This window comes from Haplochromis burtoni, unplaced genomic scaffold, assembly GCF_018398535.1.
Source record: "Haplochromis burtoni strain Fernald_Lab_line unplaced genomic scaffold, NCSU_Asbu1 Contig_113, whole genome shotgun sequence".
NCBI lineage: Eukaryota > Metazoa > Chordata > Actinopteri > Cichliformes > Cichlidae > Haplochromis > Haplochromis burtoni.
In genome coordinates, this window is record NW_024582474.1 from 1510777 (window position 1) to 1527890 (window position 17114).

Genomic DNA, 17114 nt, shown 5'->3' on the forward strand with positions numbered 1-17114 from the left:
TTTATATCCTATAATAAAAGCTGTGTTTGGTTTTTTTTGTTAAAGTTCTGTCTGTGAGTCTGCATTTGGGTCCTACGCTGCCTGCTTCACAGCCAGTTTATGACACATGGCACATTGTAATTAGGTATTACCCGTCCATCCAGCCAAACAGCGGCAGTGACCAGTAGCGTGGTGACATCCATCAGCATGATTGCAGTCACAGCGTTCTTTACAATCCAGACCATAGGTACCATCCTAAGGGGAAAAAACAAACAAACAAGGCAATCCATGAAGAAATGTAGAAACATGTTCATTCATATGACATGCGGCATTTGGTTATCAAGATAATCAAAAATATGGTGTATGGTCTGAGGTGTGGTTTGGCTCCGTTTCAAAATACAGATGTTTAGTGTTATTAAAAGCTGAGGTCCAAAAACAGTTCAAAAACGTTCAAACTTCTCAATATCAGATTTTGTCTTTGTACTGTATTTATTCAAATATAAAATTCAAATGATTTGTATTTTTGTTGTTTGAATTCTATTTACAAATTTAATAAGATACCACTTTTTTGAAAGTAGTGATAAAACATAGAACAATGATTTTCTTTTTCAAAAAACTTTGGGAGCTTCCATATAATCCTATAACTCACCTGACAGTGGAGTTCACATCTCTCTCCTCTCCAGCCCGGAGCACAGGTACAGTGACCATCCAGTGGGTTGCACGCTCCTCCGTTCCCACAAATGCATGCGGAACCACATCCCAAACCCCAGGTGCCACTGGGACAGTTGATGGAGCAGTCTAATCCATGCCACCCTGATTAGACAAGGTAATTTATATTTGAACACATGTAAACCTTACTTTTGATTAACTTATGAAAGCATTTTTATTCAGTGCAGCACAAAGATCAAAATATTTCTCTATTAATATAACACACGAACTGAGATTTGTATTAATTTGATAAACTGAACTAGTTGAACTAGTGCTCAAATATAGTGTAGAATATTTACTTCATTTGACCGAGTTTTGAAAGAGAGAGGGAGAGAGAAAACTCGAAAGCCTACACAGAATGATACTGTACCATAGAAATAAAAACACAACTATGGACATTGATGAAGGTTATTTTTTATATTGTGGAGACAAAAGAGACTATTGAAAAAGATCAGTTAAACAAATGTTAGTGAAGAAAAGCAAGGTGAGCATCACAAAATGTGTTGCAGGCTCTAATGTGTGTGCAGAGGAGATAAAGGTGTTGCTGGACTATGAAGGCAAAGTCTCTGACCTCGCATTTTCATTCTAGGCTTCTACAGGCAGTGCTCATGAATTTAGACAATACTTATTTAACTTTTGCAATCCTTTGACTTTAGTTTAAATTCTTGGATTCCTATATTCAGTTATCATTCAGAGCAAATACTGCTTGATCTCAGCAACAGTGCACTATGGACCTGGGAATATTTTAGATGTGATGAGTCAAACATTTGACTCATCAAGTGTTTATCAGAAGGATATTAATAACCAATCCAGGGGAACTATATAGAGAAATGGCTGTAACTTGTAGCAAATGCAGGGGTTATATTAACAGTGACTAACCTGGCTTACAGGAACAGGATCCATCTATGGGGGAACACTTAGCTTTGTTCTTACAGTTGCAGCTGGAGGAGCAGTTCACACCAAATGTTCCTGCTGGGCATGGCACTGAACATATGGGACCCTGAGAAGATTAACAGACAAAATGCTAACAGTGACGATGAAAACAACACAGTTTCATTTTTTGGTAACTTTTGCTTGCTTTTGTCTTTTGTGTAAAGTTTGATCATCAACAGACCTGAAGGGACAGTTCATCAAACTGTATTTGACATAGTCACATAGCACATTAAAGACTTCTGAGCCACTCTTCTTTTACTCTTGTTTCTTTTCTGCGTGCCTTATAGCTTTGGATAGCTTCATTATGGCTGTTTAAAATGTTTGAGTGTAGCTGCATAGCCACTTAAAGAGAGGCAACCAAACACTTCTTAGATGTTATTTTTCATGGCAGTGTAATACATGCAAAAATGAAACAAACTATTTCCTATCAGCTTCTTAGAATATTATAAGCAGGAGATTTAAGATTTTGGATTCTGTATAGATGAGGATCACATTGCCACATCTATATAGAACCCAAAATGCAAACAATTGCTCACTGAATCTATTTGGATACGACTACTGTGGCTGGAGAACTGGTTGCCTTGACACAATTCTTTAAGCACATAATGTAGCCTCACAAGCTACATTATTCAAAGGAATTGACGTTGTGAGGAATAATTCTGAGCTTTGACTACACTCGTTGCTAAGCTAACCCATTTTGCTTTCACTTACAGAGTAGGAGACAAGTAAGTAGGGAACCTAACTCTAGGAAAGGAAGCAAATATTTAGATTTTCTAAAATTTTCAACAGTCCCAAAATAGCTGTGTCCAGACAGACAAAACTATCATGTGTACGTGTGTGAAAAAGGAAAATAATTAAGAGCTTTTTTCTGAAAACAGAATTGCACATTTTGTCGACGTTTCAACCTGTTGCCACTAGATCTTTCTACAAAGCCACATATGCAATAACAGTACGGGCAGAGCCTCACATTATCCATTTGTTTGTTGGTAATTTTTGAAACATTAATCTATACTGGAATGATGGTTGTGAATAAGGCAGTCAGGCGGGTTAATGGGCCCACACAGTGTTTGGAAGTATAACTTGTGCTTGTATTATGTATCTTACTTAAGAAAGGCAAATAGATTTCCCATGAACAACATGCATTAACAATTCCCAGCAGAAAATACTGCTTGCATTACTCTGCAACATTTCCTTCATTGCCAAATACCTCCCATTTAAATTGCCAGAATTATGCACCCCTCTGCCTTCACATCCCATTCTTAATGCATAGGGTTTACAGTAGCTATAACAGCTGCTATTTACACCTATAACAGCTTCAACGCCTCTGGGAAGGTGTTTATGGGAATGCCCAACTCCTGCAAAACAACCCCACAACTTAGGCTACGTTCACACTGCAGGCGAAAGCGCATCAAATCCGACTTTTTTGACCCTATGCGACCCATATCCGATCATGGTATGACAGTGTGAACAGCACAAATCCGATATTTTCAAATCTGACCTGGGTCATTTTCCGATACATATCTGATGTTTTAGAAAGCGACTGCTGTTTGAACGGTCATGTCGCATTAAATCCGTCTTTTACATCACTGACACAAGACAGACGCCAATTATCAGCGACGGAGAAGACATCGTGAACGCTTCCTGGCCATCCAGTGTAGATGTCAGTGAAACTGTTGGGAAGACAGTTTTGGAGAAATGTGAACATTTTATTTGTACTGTATGATCTGCAGATTCTGACAGAAATCTGCAACTATCCTTTGAAGCACCGCTCCTCTCTAAAACAGCCACTTGCAAATAACAAAATAACTTTATAACATAAAGCAAAATTGGGAAACGTAAAGTAGGAAAAAAGTCTTTATATTAACGGCCATCAGTCAAACAATACTGTTCGGTCTGGGTCTAAACAGAGTGCGTTGTGTGTGACGTCTTCTTTTGCCGCTTTGAGCGTTCACACTAGAACGTGTTTGCTGTCACATTTTATTTGTAGCGTGAACAAGCAGACAAAAAAATCGAATTTGATCAAAAAATCGGAATTGAGCATTAAGACCTGCAGTGTGAAGGTAGCCATAATCCCCCTCCGCCAAACTTTAGACTTGGTACAATGCAGTTAGACCAAATACATTTTTCCTGGCAAATATCAAACCTAGACTTGTTCCCCAGATTGCCAGATGAAGAGACACGATTCATCACACCAGTCAACATGTCTCCACTGCTCTGGAGTCCGGTGGCAGTGTGCATCCAACATTTTGCATTGTGCTTGGATGCAGCTGCTGGGCCATGAAAAAGGAATTCCATGAAGCTCTCTATCTGCTGTTCTTGAGCTAATCTGAAGGCCAGAGGAAATTTGGAGTTCTGTAGCTACTGACTCTGCGGGGCGATCGTGGCTCAAAGAGTTGGCAGTTTGTCTTGTAACCGGAAGGTTGCCGGTTCGAGCCAAGTCTCGGTCATTGTGTCCTTGGGCAAGACACTTCACCTGCCGCCTGCTGGTGATGGCCAGAGGGGCCGATGGTGCGATATGGCAGCCTCGCTTCTATCAGTCTGCCCCAGGGCAGCTGTAGCTACAACTGTAGCTGCCTCCACCAGTGTGTGAATGTGAGAGTGAATGAATAGTGGAATTGTAAAGTGCTTTGAGGGCCCCGAAAAGCGCTATATAAATGCAATCCATTATTATTATTAAAAGTGGTGATCCGTATGCCTCAGTATTTTATGTGGCCCACCACTTTTATGCTATTGTTCCTAATCACTTACACTTTGTTCTAATAGTTATGTGGGATACTTAGAAGTGAATAATTTCATGACAGGTGGCATCCTAGCACAGCCTAGCTTCATAGGTTATTAATGTGTTATTATTTGGAAACAGATGGTTTTGCATTTTGCAGCTCTGTTTATGCTGCTTACTAACTGCAGTGATTACTGAATTTAGCTTTTCAAAAAACATGCAATATGATTACAGCAGTGTCTTACAATATTGCATGTACCGTGTGCAGTATACTTAGGTCTGATATCATGTATCACATATTTATGATTTGTGACATAAAACACTCACTGGCATTAACACATACTAATATATGGGTTTACCGTGAAGCCTGGAGCACAGATACACTCTCCAGTGACACTGTGGCAATCAGCACCATTCTGGCACTGGCACACCTGCTGACAGGACTCGCCATAAAATCCTGGAGTGCACGTCTCATTGCAGTAGAGACCTGACCAACCAGGCAGACATGTGCACTCCCCTGATATCGGGTGGCAGCTGGTGACAAGAGAGAAAACGATAATAGTTATAAACTTTGTTGAGGTGTTTCCTACAGTCAAGATTCCTACTAGTCAGTACTATTTCCTACTTAAAGTATTTAGTGTGCTTGAAACAAATTTTTCTATGACCTGTTTTTTTTTTTAAGATCAGTGACTATCTCTAGTATTTAATCTCAAAGGTTAGCTAACACACTAGTAGCATTTCTGCAGTTAGCTACAAATATGAAGTGCACTGTCATGCTTCCCTGTGGGACTGAGCTTTAGCTTTTCTTTTAGCTTGTACAATTTCTCTACATCCAAACAGTGCTCACTGGAAACATACTGAAAGCCTAACAGCAGTGGCAACAGGCAAATCAGGCCATAAGTGTTTCTTCAAGCTGTCTTGGTCTAAATCTGAAAAAACAAAAACAAAAACAAAAACAAAACAAAAAACCTAATCAAACTATCAAACTATCAAAAATCTAAATCTAAAAATGAATTACAATATACCTGAGGAAGACTTTTTTCATTTTTCAGTGTGTGGGTTAACTGTAGTAATACAGGTGAAATGTGGCTATATTTGATAGCAACAGAGTTTGACTGACAGATGGTGTAGCTGACACAGCAGTCCCATTGAGAAAGAAGCAGAACAGCTGTTATCTGCAATGACACATGCAGCCCACCAGCTGTGCTAGGCTAACTGATCACTACACTCAGTTGTCTACAGACACAGCGGTCATATACACAAATCTATACACGCAACATGTCAAACTGCTAAAACCCAAAAGATACAAAGAAACACAGAGTTATATTTTGGAATTCGGGGAACCGTGAGGCAGCATTAATCAAATGGCTTCAAACTGACCTGATCTGCAGATCAAAGTTTGTCAAAGATGACAACATGATTTACTACATACCCACGAGTGCTTTGGACATAGCACGGACATTTCCTTTCGCAACGTAGGCCATAGATTCCTTCAGGACACAGTCGGACATCACATGTCTTTCCTGTGTATCCTGGCTCACAAAGACACATTCCATTGCTGTGGTAGCACTTGCTGTTGTTTTCACAATTACATGTCTTTGCACAGGCAGCACCATAAGTACCAAGGGGACACTCATCCTGGCACCTGTTTATAGAGACACAGAAATATCCAGAGACAGTGATTAGGAAAAAGAGGTGGTGATCAATGACCATTCTCTCAAATGAAATATGAATTGTTGCGTATTTATGGAAAGAGGCCTAAGGTTAATTTGTTTTTTACTGGCTGCAAATCTGGAATGTGTGATTGTCTGTCTCTCGACAGTCAGAAATATTATAATTCAGATCATTTATCAGTACATATCCATATTTTATATCTATGTGTAAAAACAAAGAGTGATGAAACCTGCAGCTTCAGATTCTGTGAGATGTCGGCTTTCAGCACGTGCATGTCCATGCCCGTCAGGTGCATTTTTGCAGAATCCATTTACCTGCTCTCATTTGTTGTTTTAGCTGTTTGGCAGTTGTTGAAATAGTTTAGTGACCTTTAACCTGAGATTTTGGCATTTTTCTGGCAAAAATCATTTATATAAAAAAAAAAATCGATTCAGGATGTAATGAATCGATATTTCATTATTCAAACTAAAATCAGTTTGAATCGGGAAATCGATTTTTTTAAACCAACACTAGATAGCCAGCAACCAGGTCGAAAACAACATTGTGTTTCTGGTGTCCAAGGTTCAAATAACAGAGAGACTCTCCTTTCCAGCACCTTGGCATAGAGTTTTCTCCCTATAATTGGAACTCACCCTCTGGTCTCCCTTCTTAAAGATGGAAACAACCACGCCAATCTGCCAGTCCAGAGGTACCGCCCCTGACCCCTCCACACAACATTGTAGGGGCGTGCCAACCAAGACAGCCCTACAACATCAAGAGCTTTCGGGAACTCAGGGTGAACCTCATCCACCCCAGGGGCCCTGACACCAAGGAGTTATTTAACTACCTCAGGGACCCCCAGAGATAGATGAGTTGTCCCTCTTGTCCCTATCCGGTCTTTAAGTCTGACGTCATTAGACATTTCTGGGCACAAACTCTGCTGCAAGTCCCTAAGTCAAATGATCACTGCAGCATTACTGAGAGAGAGAAAAACTGTCTAAATTCTTTCTTCTCTAATAAAATGATCAGCACTCTGCTCTACCAGGTGTAACAATTAAGTTTAACATCCAGGCATCCATGAAAACAGAATTTATGACATTTAACGGCTTTAGAAGTTAGCAGGGAGTTAGTTTGCTAGCTTCCATCTAAATATAACAAACCATGTTCTGACTGAAGGATTTATGAAACAAATTCAAACGTACAGCTCTGTTATCACTTCCAACATAAATGAAGACAGAAAACTAAACAGCAGCGACATTTCTAAGGTTACTGAAGTTAGCTGATATATAATGATGTGCTACGTGATCGCTAGTGCGACAAAGCTATGTAAGCATTACTTAAACAGTAAATCTGGAGGACAAATGCTAATGAACGCAGGAATTTTTCCCACTCGATAAAAGTTAATGTGAGGGCTTCCAATGGTTAGGGGCAAATACCATCGCATGGCAGGATGCCGTAAACAGACCAAACCTCAGTCAGGAGAACAACTGAGATAATCCATCCACAATACGAGGTTAGTCATTAATATGCTGCTGCAAGGGCTGGGCTGTAGTTACATCGTAAGGTTTTAAAAACTGAGCTTTAAAATGATTAGTGGTAATGAAAACCGAGAGAAGCCAACAGTGATCACTGACAGTTTTTAGGGGCTTGTTGAGATTAAATAGAACAAGATACAAAGCATTAAAACATGTTAAAAACACAACAGCCTTATTAAATGCAGACTACTTTGGGCCCGGAAGCGGGATTCATCACGCCATCACTTAAAGACCGGATACTCCGCTTCCTCCACGGATGACATGCCAGTGGGATTAAGGAGGTCCTCGAGTATTCCTATTCTTTACTATCTAAATAAATTCACTGAAATTTTTACACTAAGTCCTGCATTTGAATCCTGCTTTGCCTCGTGGTGTCCTTGGGTTTTGCACCGAGGGTTTTGAGTTTTTTGTGAGCTCATGATCTGTTTTGATTTTGATAAAGAACTTCTGTTTAGCTTTTTTAGTTTTCTGATAGTAGTTGATCATTGTTCCTCTGTGTTTGGTCATTCCCATTTTTGATCCCTCTCTGTTTCCCATGTCTGTCTAGTTCTGTGTTCTCTGTCTGTATTTGTCTGCTCTCCCTGTTCAGTTGTGTCAAATTAGTCTTCTCTCCCCAGTCAGTCATGTCTCTGTTTATCATTTGTCTGTGTCAAGTTTGTACAACGGGTAAAATAAGTATTGAACACAAGTAAATATATTTCTAAAGGTGACATGAAATTCTCACCAGATGTCTGTAACAGCAACCCATCCAATCCACACATCCAAAGAAATCAAACAATAAATGTGCATAAATTAAATTGTTTAATAATGAGAAATGGCAAAAGGAAAAGCATTGAACATGCTTACTGAAATTTATTTAATACTTAAAAAAACCCGCTTTTGTTGGCGATGATAAGATGCCTCATGTATGGAGAAACTTTGCTCAGGTATGATTTTGGCCCATTCCTCCACACAGTCTTCAAATACTTAAGGTTCTGCAGGTCCCTTCTATGCACTCTGAGCTTTAATTATTAGTTATGGAGATGCTTGGTATTGAGGATATCCTGATTTTTGGGTATAAAAAACCCTGTACTGTACTGTGGGGCTTTGTTGTAAAGGTCTCTCTTACCGTTCTCCTGTGTATCCAGGGCTACAGATGCACTGTCCAGTAGATGACACACAAACGCCATTGTTGTGACACTGACATTCCTGGGAACAGTTTTTTCCAAATCTCCCTTCTGGACATGGCTGACCACAAACTGTTCCCTGCAGACAACAGCACAAACATGTGTTTATCGTATACAGAATCTGCAATAATAACTTCAATAATTATAACTTCAAAAATAAATTCTCTTCCTATCAAAAGTATCAAAAGTTTCTCTCTGGTTTAGTTCATGCTTGCATATTACCATAAAATACTAGCATGTCTAGTGAGCTGAATTTTCTTAAAGAGTTAAGGAACAGTTAGTGTTTGTACCATCCATCCTGCTGGACAGGAGCACTCTCCGGTTACATGGTGACACACTCCTCCATTCTGACATGGACATCTCTCCTCACATTGCTGCCCATGTTTACCTGGTGGACAGAGTTCTTCACACCTTCAAAAAAAAAGAAAAGAAAAAGAAAACAACACTACATCTTTGCACTTCTGAGTTTTCTTTGAGTTAGACAACTTGTAATTTTATAGATATAAAATTATAAAGTATAAAGTAAAATTGTGCTGACCCTTGTTTCACTAAAACTTTGTTTTAAAGTTGCACTTTCTGGCATCAACTCGACCTGCCGTGTTTGATGGAAGAAAAATGCAGAATATTACCTAAATGAACACTATCCCTATAGTCAAGCACAGAGATGGAAAGACTGTACTTTGAGTACTATTACTCTTTGCTAATGATGCAGGACAACTTCAATAGACCTGGGCTCTGTACTGTAAAATCTTGGACGAGAACCTCTTTCCCTTTCCCAGAACATGTGGGATGGGTCTTCCAGCGTGACAATAATGGAAACAATCCCACCAAGGCAACAAAGGAGTGGTTAAAGAAAAACACACACTTAAGTCACAGTGTGTTCTAGTTTCTGTAAAGAGAAGTGGGACGAAATCTGTCCTTTGTGCAAACCTTCAGGGAAACTAGAAGTAATGTCTTACTACTGTGCTTCCCAACTAGGGTTTCTCCATCAGTTAGTGAGTCAGGTTTTTCTTGGTGATCAAATAAAAATTAGAGACTGTTCATTTATTCATAAGTGAGCAGTCTAACTGATTCAGTGGGCAATCAAATAATTATTCCCCTGACAGTAGATACTATATATCTATCTATATAATGGAAAATTCTGTGCTTCAACAATGATATAAAATTTAAAAATGATCAGTATAACTCCTTTTTATTGTCATCCATTAATAAACTAATCAGTTCCTCCAAAACACTAGTGTCTGAAATTAATAAATGCTCTATTACTACAACAAAGTTTCTAGTAAAAGGAAGAATATTTCTTGTAGTTATTTATTCAGCACTGCTACACATTTTTTTCATAATTTCTACATTCAATTAAATTTCAGTTCAATTCCGTTTTATTTATACAGCACCAAATCTCAACAACAGTCACCTCAAGGTGCTTTACAATCTAAGGTAGATCGGAGAGAAACTCAACAATCATATGAACCCCTATGATGCCCTATTTGGTGACAGTGGGAAGTTAAAACTGCCTTTTTACAGGAAGAAACCTCCAGCAGAATCAGGCTCAGAGAGGGGTGACCATGACTGGTTGGGGTGAGGGGAGGAAGACAAGACAAAAGACGTGCTGTGGAAGAGAGCCAGAGATTAATATTTACTAATGATTAAATGCAGAGTGTGTCTTTAGTGAATCCAAACTAGGATGTGGTTCCACAGAAGAAAGTCCTAAAACCTGAAGGCTCTGCCTCCCGTTCTAATTTTAAGTATCCTAGGAACCACAAGTAAACTAGTAGTCTCAGAGCAAAGTGCTCTATTGGGGTGATACGGTACTATGAGGTCTTTAACATAAAATGGGGCCTGATTATTCAAGCCCTTGTATGTGATGAAAAGGATTTTAAATCTGATTTTGGATTAAATGGGACCCAATGAATAGAAGCCACTATGGGAGAAATATGCTCCCTCTTTCTAGTCCCTGTCAGTACTGTCAGTGCAGACGTTTTTAGGACAACATGATAATAATAAATTACAATACTCCAGCCTAGAAATAATAAATGCATGAACTAGTTTTTTAGCATCATTACTGAAGTCACTTCAGAATTATCTTTAAAATCTTTCTATTAATTTGTAAAGCTCTCAGTGCTTTGGTCTCTGACTTGCACCGTAACCATGTCAGACTTCTCATCTGGTGCAAATCTTTCAACAGTCCAGAGAACCGTCCAGTGTGTGCACACAATGTTTAAGATTAATGATATGTGCTGTATAAATGAAATTGCCATGACCATAGATACTAGGCTTTTAATGTTATGTCACTGTTGGCATTAGATGGAGGTGGGCACTCTGGTATTCTCCAGTTGCATAATAACAGGCAGCACCAATCTACGATTTCTGCTGGTATCCATTCTTATAGGTGCCTACCTTTTCTTTTATGTCACTGTTGGTATTAGAAGCAGGAAACCAATTTAACAAATGATCTCTCCTGACTTACAAAGCACCAGTGTATCCCGGTGGGCACTTGCATTCTCCGGTCGCATGATGACAGGCAGCACCATTCTGGCATTGGCATTTCTGCTGGCATCCATTCCCATAGGTGCCTACTGCACATGACACCTCACAGCGCCAACCTCTGTATCCAGGAGTGCAGATACAAGCTCCAGTGATAGGGTTACACAGAGCTCCATTCTGGCACTGGCATCTGTTACTGCAGTGGGAACCCCAGTGATCATTGTCACAAGCTGAAAAGAAAGAAAGAAAAAAATCTAAATACATCTTTTTTATCTTTCATGTTTATCTTACTTGACATGTGTCACAGAACTGGACATAGGTTGTCATTTATAATTGCATATGAAGCTATAATAGATCATTAAGTTAGAGATGCCTTGAGTCTGCAAGTAAAATCTATTATAGGGAGTTAGCACCTTATTCGGCTTGCACATAAAAACTCACTCAAAACACTCATCAGTATCACTGTCCAGATCTTTTTTCAGTCCCCCAGAGTGCTGAAGTCGATTTAAATATAGCTATAATTCTTATTTTTTATAATAATAATAATAATAATAATAATAACTACTCATCATTCTTCACTACAAAATGCCTCAGGCTCTCTTAGGTGTGCCTTTCTCGAATGAAAAATCAATGTGCTCAGCATTGTGTGGAGTTTCTGGGCTTTCCTAATTGCTTTCCTAAACAAATAAATGCAGCGCAGCTTTATTTCTGCATCCTTCATTATAACCCCAATCTGAGTTGTAAGTGTAATCTTTGCTCCTCTATACCTGGAACAGAATATTCTTTTCTGGCATGTCATAGTATAGTCTTCTGCCTTTGGTTCTTCATGAATATAGCACCATCTACAGGTTTTGGGGGTTTCTATCAGGCCAAATGGTTTGTGGGTGGAACACTGGAGTTTTCTGTATATTCTGCTGTCAGGAAGATATTCATTTTTTGTTGTATACTATACACACACATCTAAATTTAAAGAAAGAAAGAAAGAAATAGGTGCCATTTAAGCTATGCAAGGCTTTTATGCATTTGTCAACACATGGAGTATTTATTAGCGGTAACTTATTCATCTTATTCATTGTAATATATCCATGATTTGTGTATTATCATCCATTTTCCTGTGGTTGTCCTGCTAAATTGACATATAGCTGGTGTTGGTGTCAAAGTCTTTCTGTGTATTCACATTTCTTCTTCTGTTCTCAAGTTATTTGTTCCCTACCTCTTTCTCCTGGCCTCCAACATCCCTCGTGCCTTATTGCAGTGCCTGCTCTAATTCCTATCACTGTCAATTCCTATGACTGATTTAGTAAATCTTGTTCTATCTGTCCTATACATCACAGTTATTAGAAGTCTAAGAACTGTGATGTATAGAATCAAGTGGCTTAAGAGTACTGGCACCAGGATGTATACATGTAAATTACATCTGCAAAGTTAAGGACTGTTAAAATGTTGCACAATCCTCAGCCTACTGCTAAAAGGCTGAGGATTGGCAGCATATAATGTTGCAGAGGGAAAGTCTCAACTAAAAATGAACAAAAAGACAACATATCCACTAGGGATGAAGCACCGTCCCGTCAAGCTCTCATTAATTTATGTTTAAAGACTGATAATTGCCTACAAGAACTGACTACAAATCTCATCAGTCCAGTGCATGACCTTCCACACCATGTCCTCAGTGCAATCTTGTTTTGTCTTAAACATAAGCAACTGGCTAATACATTTTGGCTGTAGTTTTTTGGGCTTCAACTTTTATTCTCAAAGCCTGGTGTATCTGCTAACTAATGAAAAGCTGCTGGCTGTGAAAAATCCACAGTAAAACACACTGATTGCAGTTGTATCCTTTTACAAGCAACTTTATTTCTGCATGTATTAATATGTAGTGCAATGAAGCACCACAAAAAAACTCAGGGACTCAAAAATACTTGTGGTTTCCAGTGCTATCGTAGCCTCCTAGTAGATGCACCTATAGTATAAAATTGAAAATCTTTGGTGTCATCTTGCTTGATTTTCAGAAAAAATAACAGATAGTTTGACTGAGTGTCAAAACTAGTCCAAATTTTTTAATAGTTGAACACAAATCTGAACATTGACATTTTAAAAAAGATAGGATGCTGTGTAAAATGTCAATAAAAAGGTAGTAATAGCTCTCAGTTACAGTTGTTTTTTATTAGCAATAAATGTTATTTAAGATCGAGCTCCTTCTTTCGACTACCACAAACAGCTTGGCATTTATATGCCTAGCATGCAGAGTAATGCTGCCATTTCCAGCTACTCCACTATTCTGAAGTTGTTCAAGTGATTAAAAGGCTCCTTTTCTTCCTTCTGCATTAGTGCGCTTCACTCTGGCCTGATAAAATGTACATACTCTCTTACCTCCGGCGGTTTGGCCTTGTGTGACAAACAGCAGCGGGGCTGAAGGGGGAGGAGGAGAATAGAGATACTAACATGTACATATAAAAAGCTCTTCCATTCAAGTCCACTATCACGATACCTTTTTGAAACCTGACCTAGATTGAATAAAAGCTCAAGTCCAGGAGCTTAGGGCTCTTCATCTACTTCCCGGAGAACAGATTGTTCTCTGTCATCAGCCTATTCAAAACAGCCACACACACACACACACATGCAGAAAAAATACTGTGGCACGGTTTTGTCACAACGCTGGTTGCATCACAGTCTCAAATAGGATCCTAAGGATTTTATTTTCTAAAATGTTCAACATGAGAAAAATTTGTCCGACCTTACATTGTTATCCTGAGCTCTCACTTTCTGCCACAGTAAATTCAACTGTTTTATGTATATTCACTTGAATCTGCATCAGATAAATTTTAAAAGCTTCTTCTAATCACAAACGAAGAAAGAGTATAAAAGAGTTGGGTGCGTAGAGAAAAGACTGGGAGCCAGTGACTGCCAGTTGTTCAGAGTGGGTTCAGATCTTACTCTCCACACTGGGGAGCCTGGATGTTTTTCCATCTATTTAGTGATTACCCAGCCTGCCAAAAATGGTGCACTCATGGGAACAGAAAGCACTGTCACACTAATACGAAGGATTCCCAGTGAGAAGAAACAGCTGTAGCATTCCTCCAGTTTTCCTCTCTCAGGAGGTGTGTGTCATCCTCCAGAGTTTTTAATTGTCACGTTATTTTGTTAAACATGTCTGTAGACAGGTAAATCAAACCAGTTATTAGACATGTTCACAATTTAAGGAAATGAGAGAGGGTTTTTAGGAAACACTGTTCAATGTTCGGTTTCTATGCCACATGTTAAAACAAGATCTAGAGAGTGATTAAAGTGGTGGGTTCTTTACAGGCTGTCAGTTTTAGTATCGACATGAATGTTAAAAATCACCTACAATTAATTATTTTATCTGAGCTGAGCACTAAATCAGATAAAACGTCTAAAAGAGGATGATTTGGGCTTGTTTCAGGGCCACAACACCTGGGCACTTTGCAGACATAAAGCCAACCATGAACTATACTGTATACCAAAGTTTTCTTGAGCCAAAGTGAGGCCATTTCTCAAACAGTAACAGCAACGTTCTTTAACGATTTAAATATTAATTAAATATTTGAATAATTTAAATAACAGCAATACTATAATTAGTTATAAAGCATTTTGTTGGCTTTTAGGGCTCAGATCACGAAATGTGTGGCCATTATACAAAATATTTTTGCTGTTTGAGGTGGAATTACGTTTAATCATTTCTGTCATTAGCAGACTACTGAGAGTCTTTGTTGACAACTAAGAGTTCAAAGTGATCTACCGATATAAACACAAAAGAGAATATTTTTTACATAGACAGTGAAACATAGTCCATAATATTGATGTTACTTTGATTTCACAGCTGAATTTGAGCCCCTCCTGAGGATCTTGTGTTATTATCATGTGTACTAAATCACAAGCTCCACTGCCTCAGGTCATTTCCTCCCGCAAAAATTTCTCCTCCTGCTATTACTCCTAACCATAACCCACTCCTCCCCACCCATAAACACACACACACACACACACACACACATGCACATGCACACACAGCACATATTGTCTTTGCCATTTCCTGTTCTTCGTATGTCAAATTGAGCCTCAGACATATTGTGGTTCACTGACCTGTATGAGACAGTCAGCAGATTAGTCTTTCTTCGATCTTTAGGCCATTTAATACATATTACAGAAAGCCACATGAATATGAACGGAGTGACTACTTCCATATACTGAGCTATTTTTGCTACATTTTACAGAAAAACCTAGTCCCTACTTCAGCACCCATTTCAAGTCAAACATGTCAGTGTTTATTGATTATTGATACGATTATTGATGTCTTCCAACTGCAATACAGATTGTCCATCAGATATTAAAAACATAAAATCGTTTTCTAACAATAGCTGTCATTACTGATGAAAAATATTTCCCTCAATCTTGAGCGCCTTGAGGTGACTGGTGGTGTAATTTGAATCTATTTCATCCAAGATGGGGTTGAGAATTAACTAGAAAAAACTTGAAACTTGAGTTCATAAATATCCTTGTTAACTCTCATCTGAGTATCAGAGGACATTATTGACCTAACCATTAAAAATGAATGCCTAACCCTGACCCTTACCCTAAACCTAACCATAACCTAATTGTAACCCTGACACTAAAACCACATTTTGAGCCTCAAAAAGGCCTTCACAAAGAAATTCTAGCCTTAAAATTTTAACTGTGTAGCTGTAAAAGAAAGCCGAACATAGATTTAAGGGTTAGTCCCAAAGAGCTCAATGGTTTTCAGAAAGAGATCTTAATATGGATATGGACCGTGAAGGACTACTGCAGGGCAACTACTGCAGGGTTAATTGTGGAAGAAAGAAATGGCTTTGCACAAAAACTACCGAATTCATGTGCAAGTGATAAAAACAAAGCAAGATACTGTGTTTGAACTTGACTGTTCCTTCAATACAGTAACTTTAACCACATATTTTTCCCTCACTTGTCTCCTGGGTTTGCAACATTTTTTATCAAGTCATTCCTACAGCTTTTATTTTCAAATAAAATATAACAAATATAACACCTGTGTTTGCCTTTCTGTGCAAGATACATTTTAAGATTTAAAAAATGAATGAGCAAAAAATAGAAAAAGAAACAATAATTAACAACTGAAGTAATTTGTTCACACTTTCTATCCACAAAGAAAAATGTGTGTGTGTGTGTTCCTGTCTAGCTATCTTTGTGAGGATCAAATATAGCATTCTACTATACTTGTGAGAACCAACAGTCACTTGTGAGGACACACACACCGGTCCTCACAAATTTGAAGGCCTTTTTGAGGCTCAAAATGTGGTTTTAGTGTCAGGGTTACAATTAGGTTAGGTTTAGGGTTAGGGTTAGGCATTCATTTTTAATGGTTAGGGTTAGGCATTCATTTTTAATGGTTAGGGTTAGGCATTCATTTTTAATGGTTAGGGTTAGGCATTCATTTTTAATGGTTAGGGTTAGGGTAAGGGGCTAGGGAAACCATTATGTCAATGAAGGTCCTCACTAAGATAGCTGAACGGGCTTGTGTGCATGTGTGTGTGTGTGTGTGTGTGTGTGTGAGCAGTAAGCAGACAGGCCTGCCCTAAGGGACAGACACAACAAGCTCTTTTATCACAGGGTGAAACTGAAGACGATGGGACACACCGTGTGAGGCCCTCTTCCATTTCAGTATTCAGTATCTCAGTCTGCATGAACACGCATTTACAGATTCATAAGAGCAAAAATCACCTCTTGGTAAGTTTGCATCAACAAAATAACTTAGGGAAATGACTGTTAAAGGCAACAAACACAAACAACAGTCTCAAAATAGTGATGAGCTCAAGCTAGTTTACCAGATGCACTAAGATTTGCTGTTATGACGTTTGGGACTTTTTTGGTGTGTCAACTGATGAAGACACAAAAGGGAGAAGAGCCAAATACTTCCCCAATTTACGCACAGTC

General features: G+C 38.7%; 1 protein-coding gene across 1 annotated transcript in view; it reads right to left on the reverse strand.

Annotated features, from left to right (window-relative positions):
* The window catches only part of megf10 (multiple EGF-like-domains 10), a gene marked incomplete at its 5' end in the record, with an annotated part of 46687 nt that overhangs the window by 19871 nt on the left and 9702 nt on the right, over positions 1–17114 (reverse strand). Inside the window, 8 exon segments of the mRNA XM_014335735.2 lie at positions 132–234; positions 629–792; positions 1567–1687; positions 4699–4873; positions 5772–5984; positions 8636–8772; positions 8984–9104; positions 11161–11407. Of these exon segments, the coding sequence (XP_014191221.1) occupies positions 132–234; positions 629–792; positions 1567–1687; positions 4699–4873; positions 5772–5984; positions 8636–8772; positions 8984–9104; positions 11161–11407 (1281 nt within the window).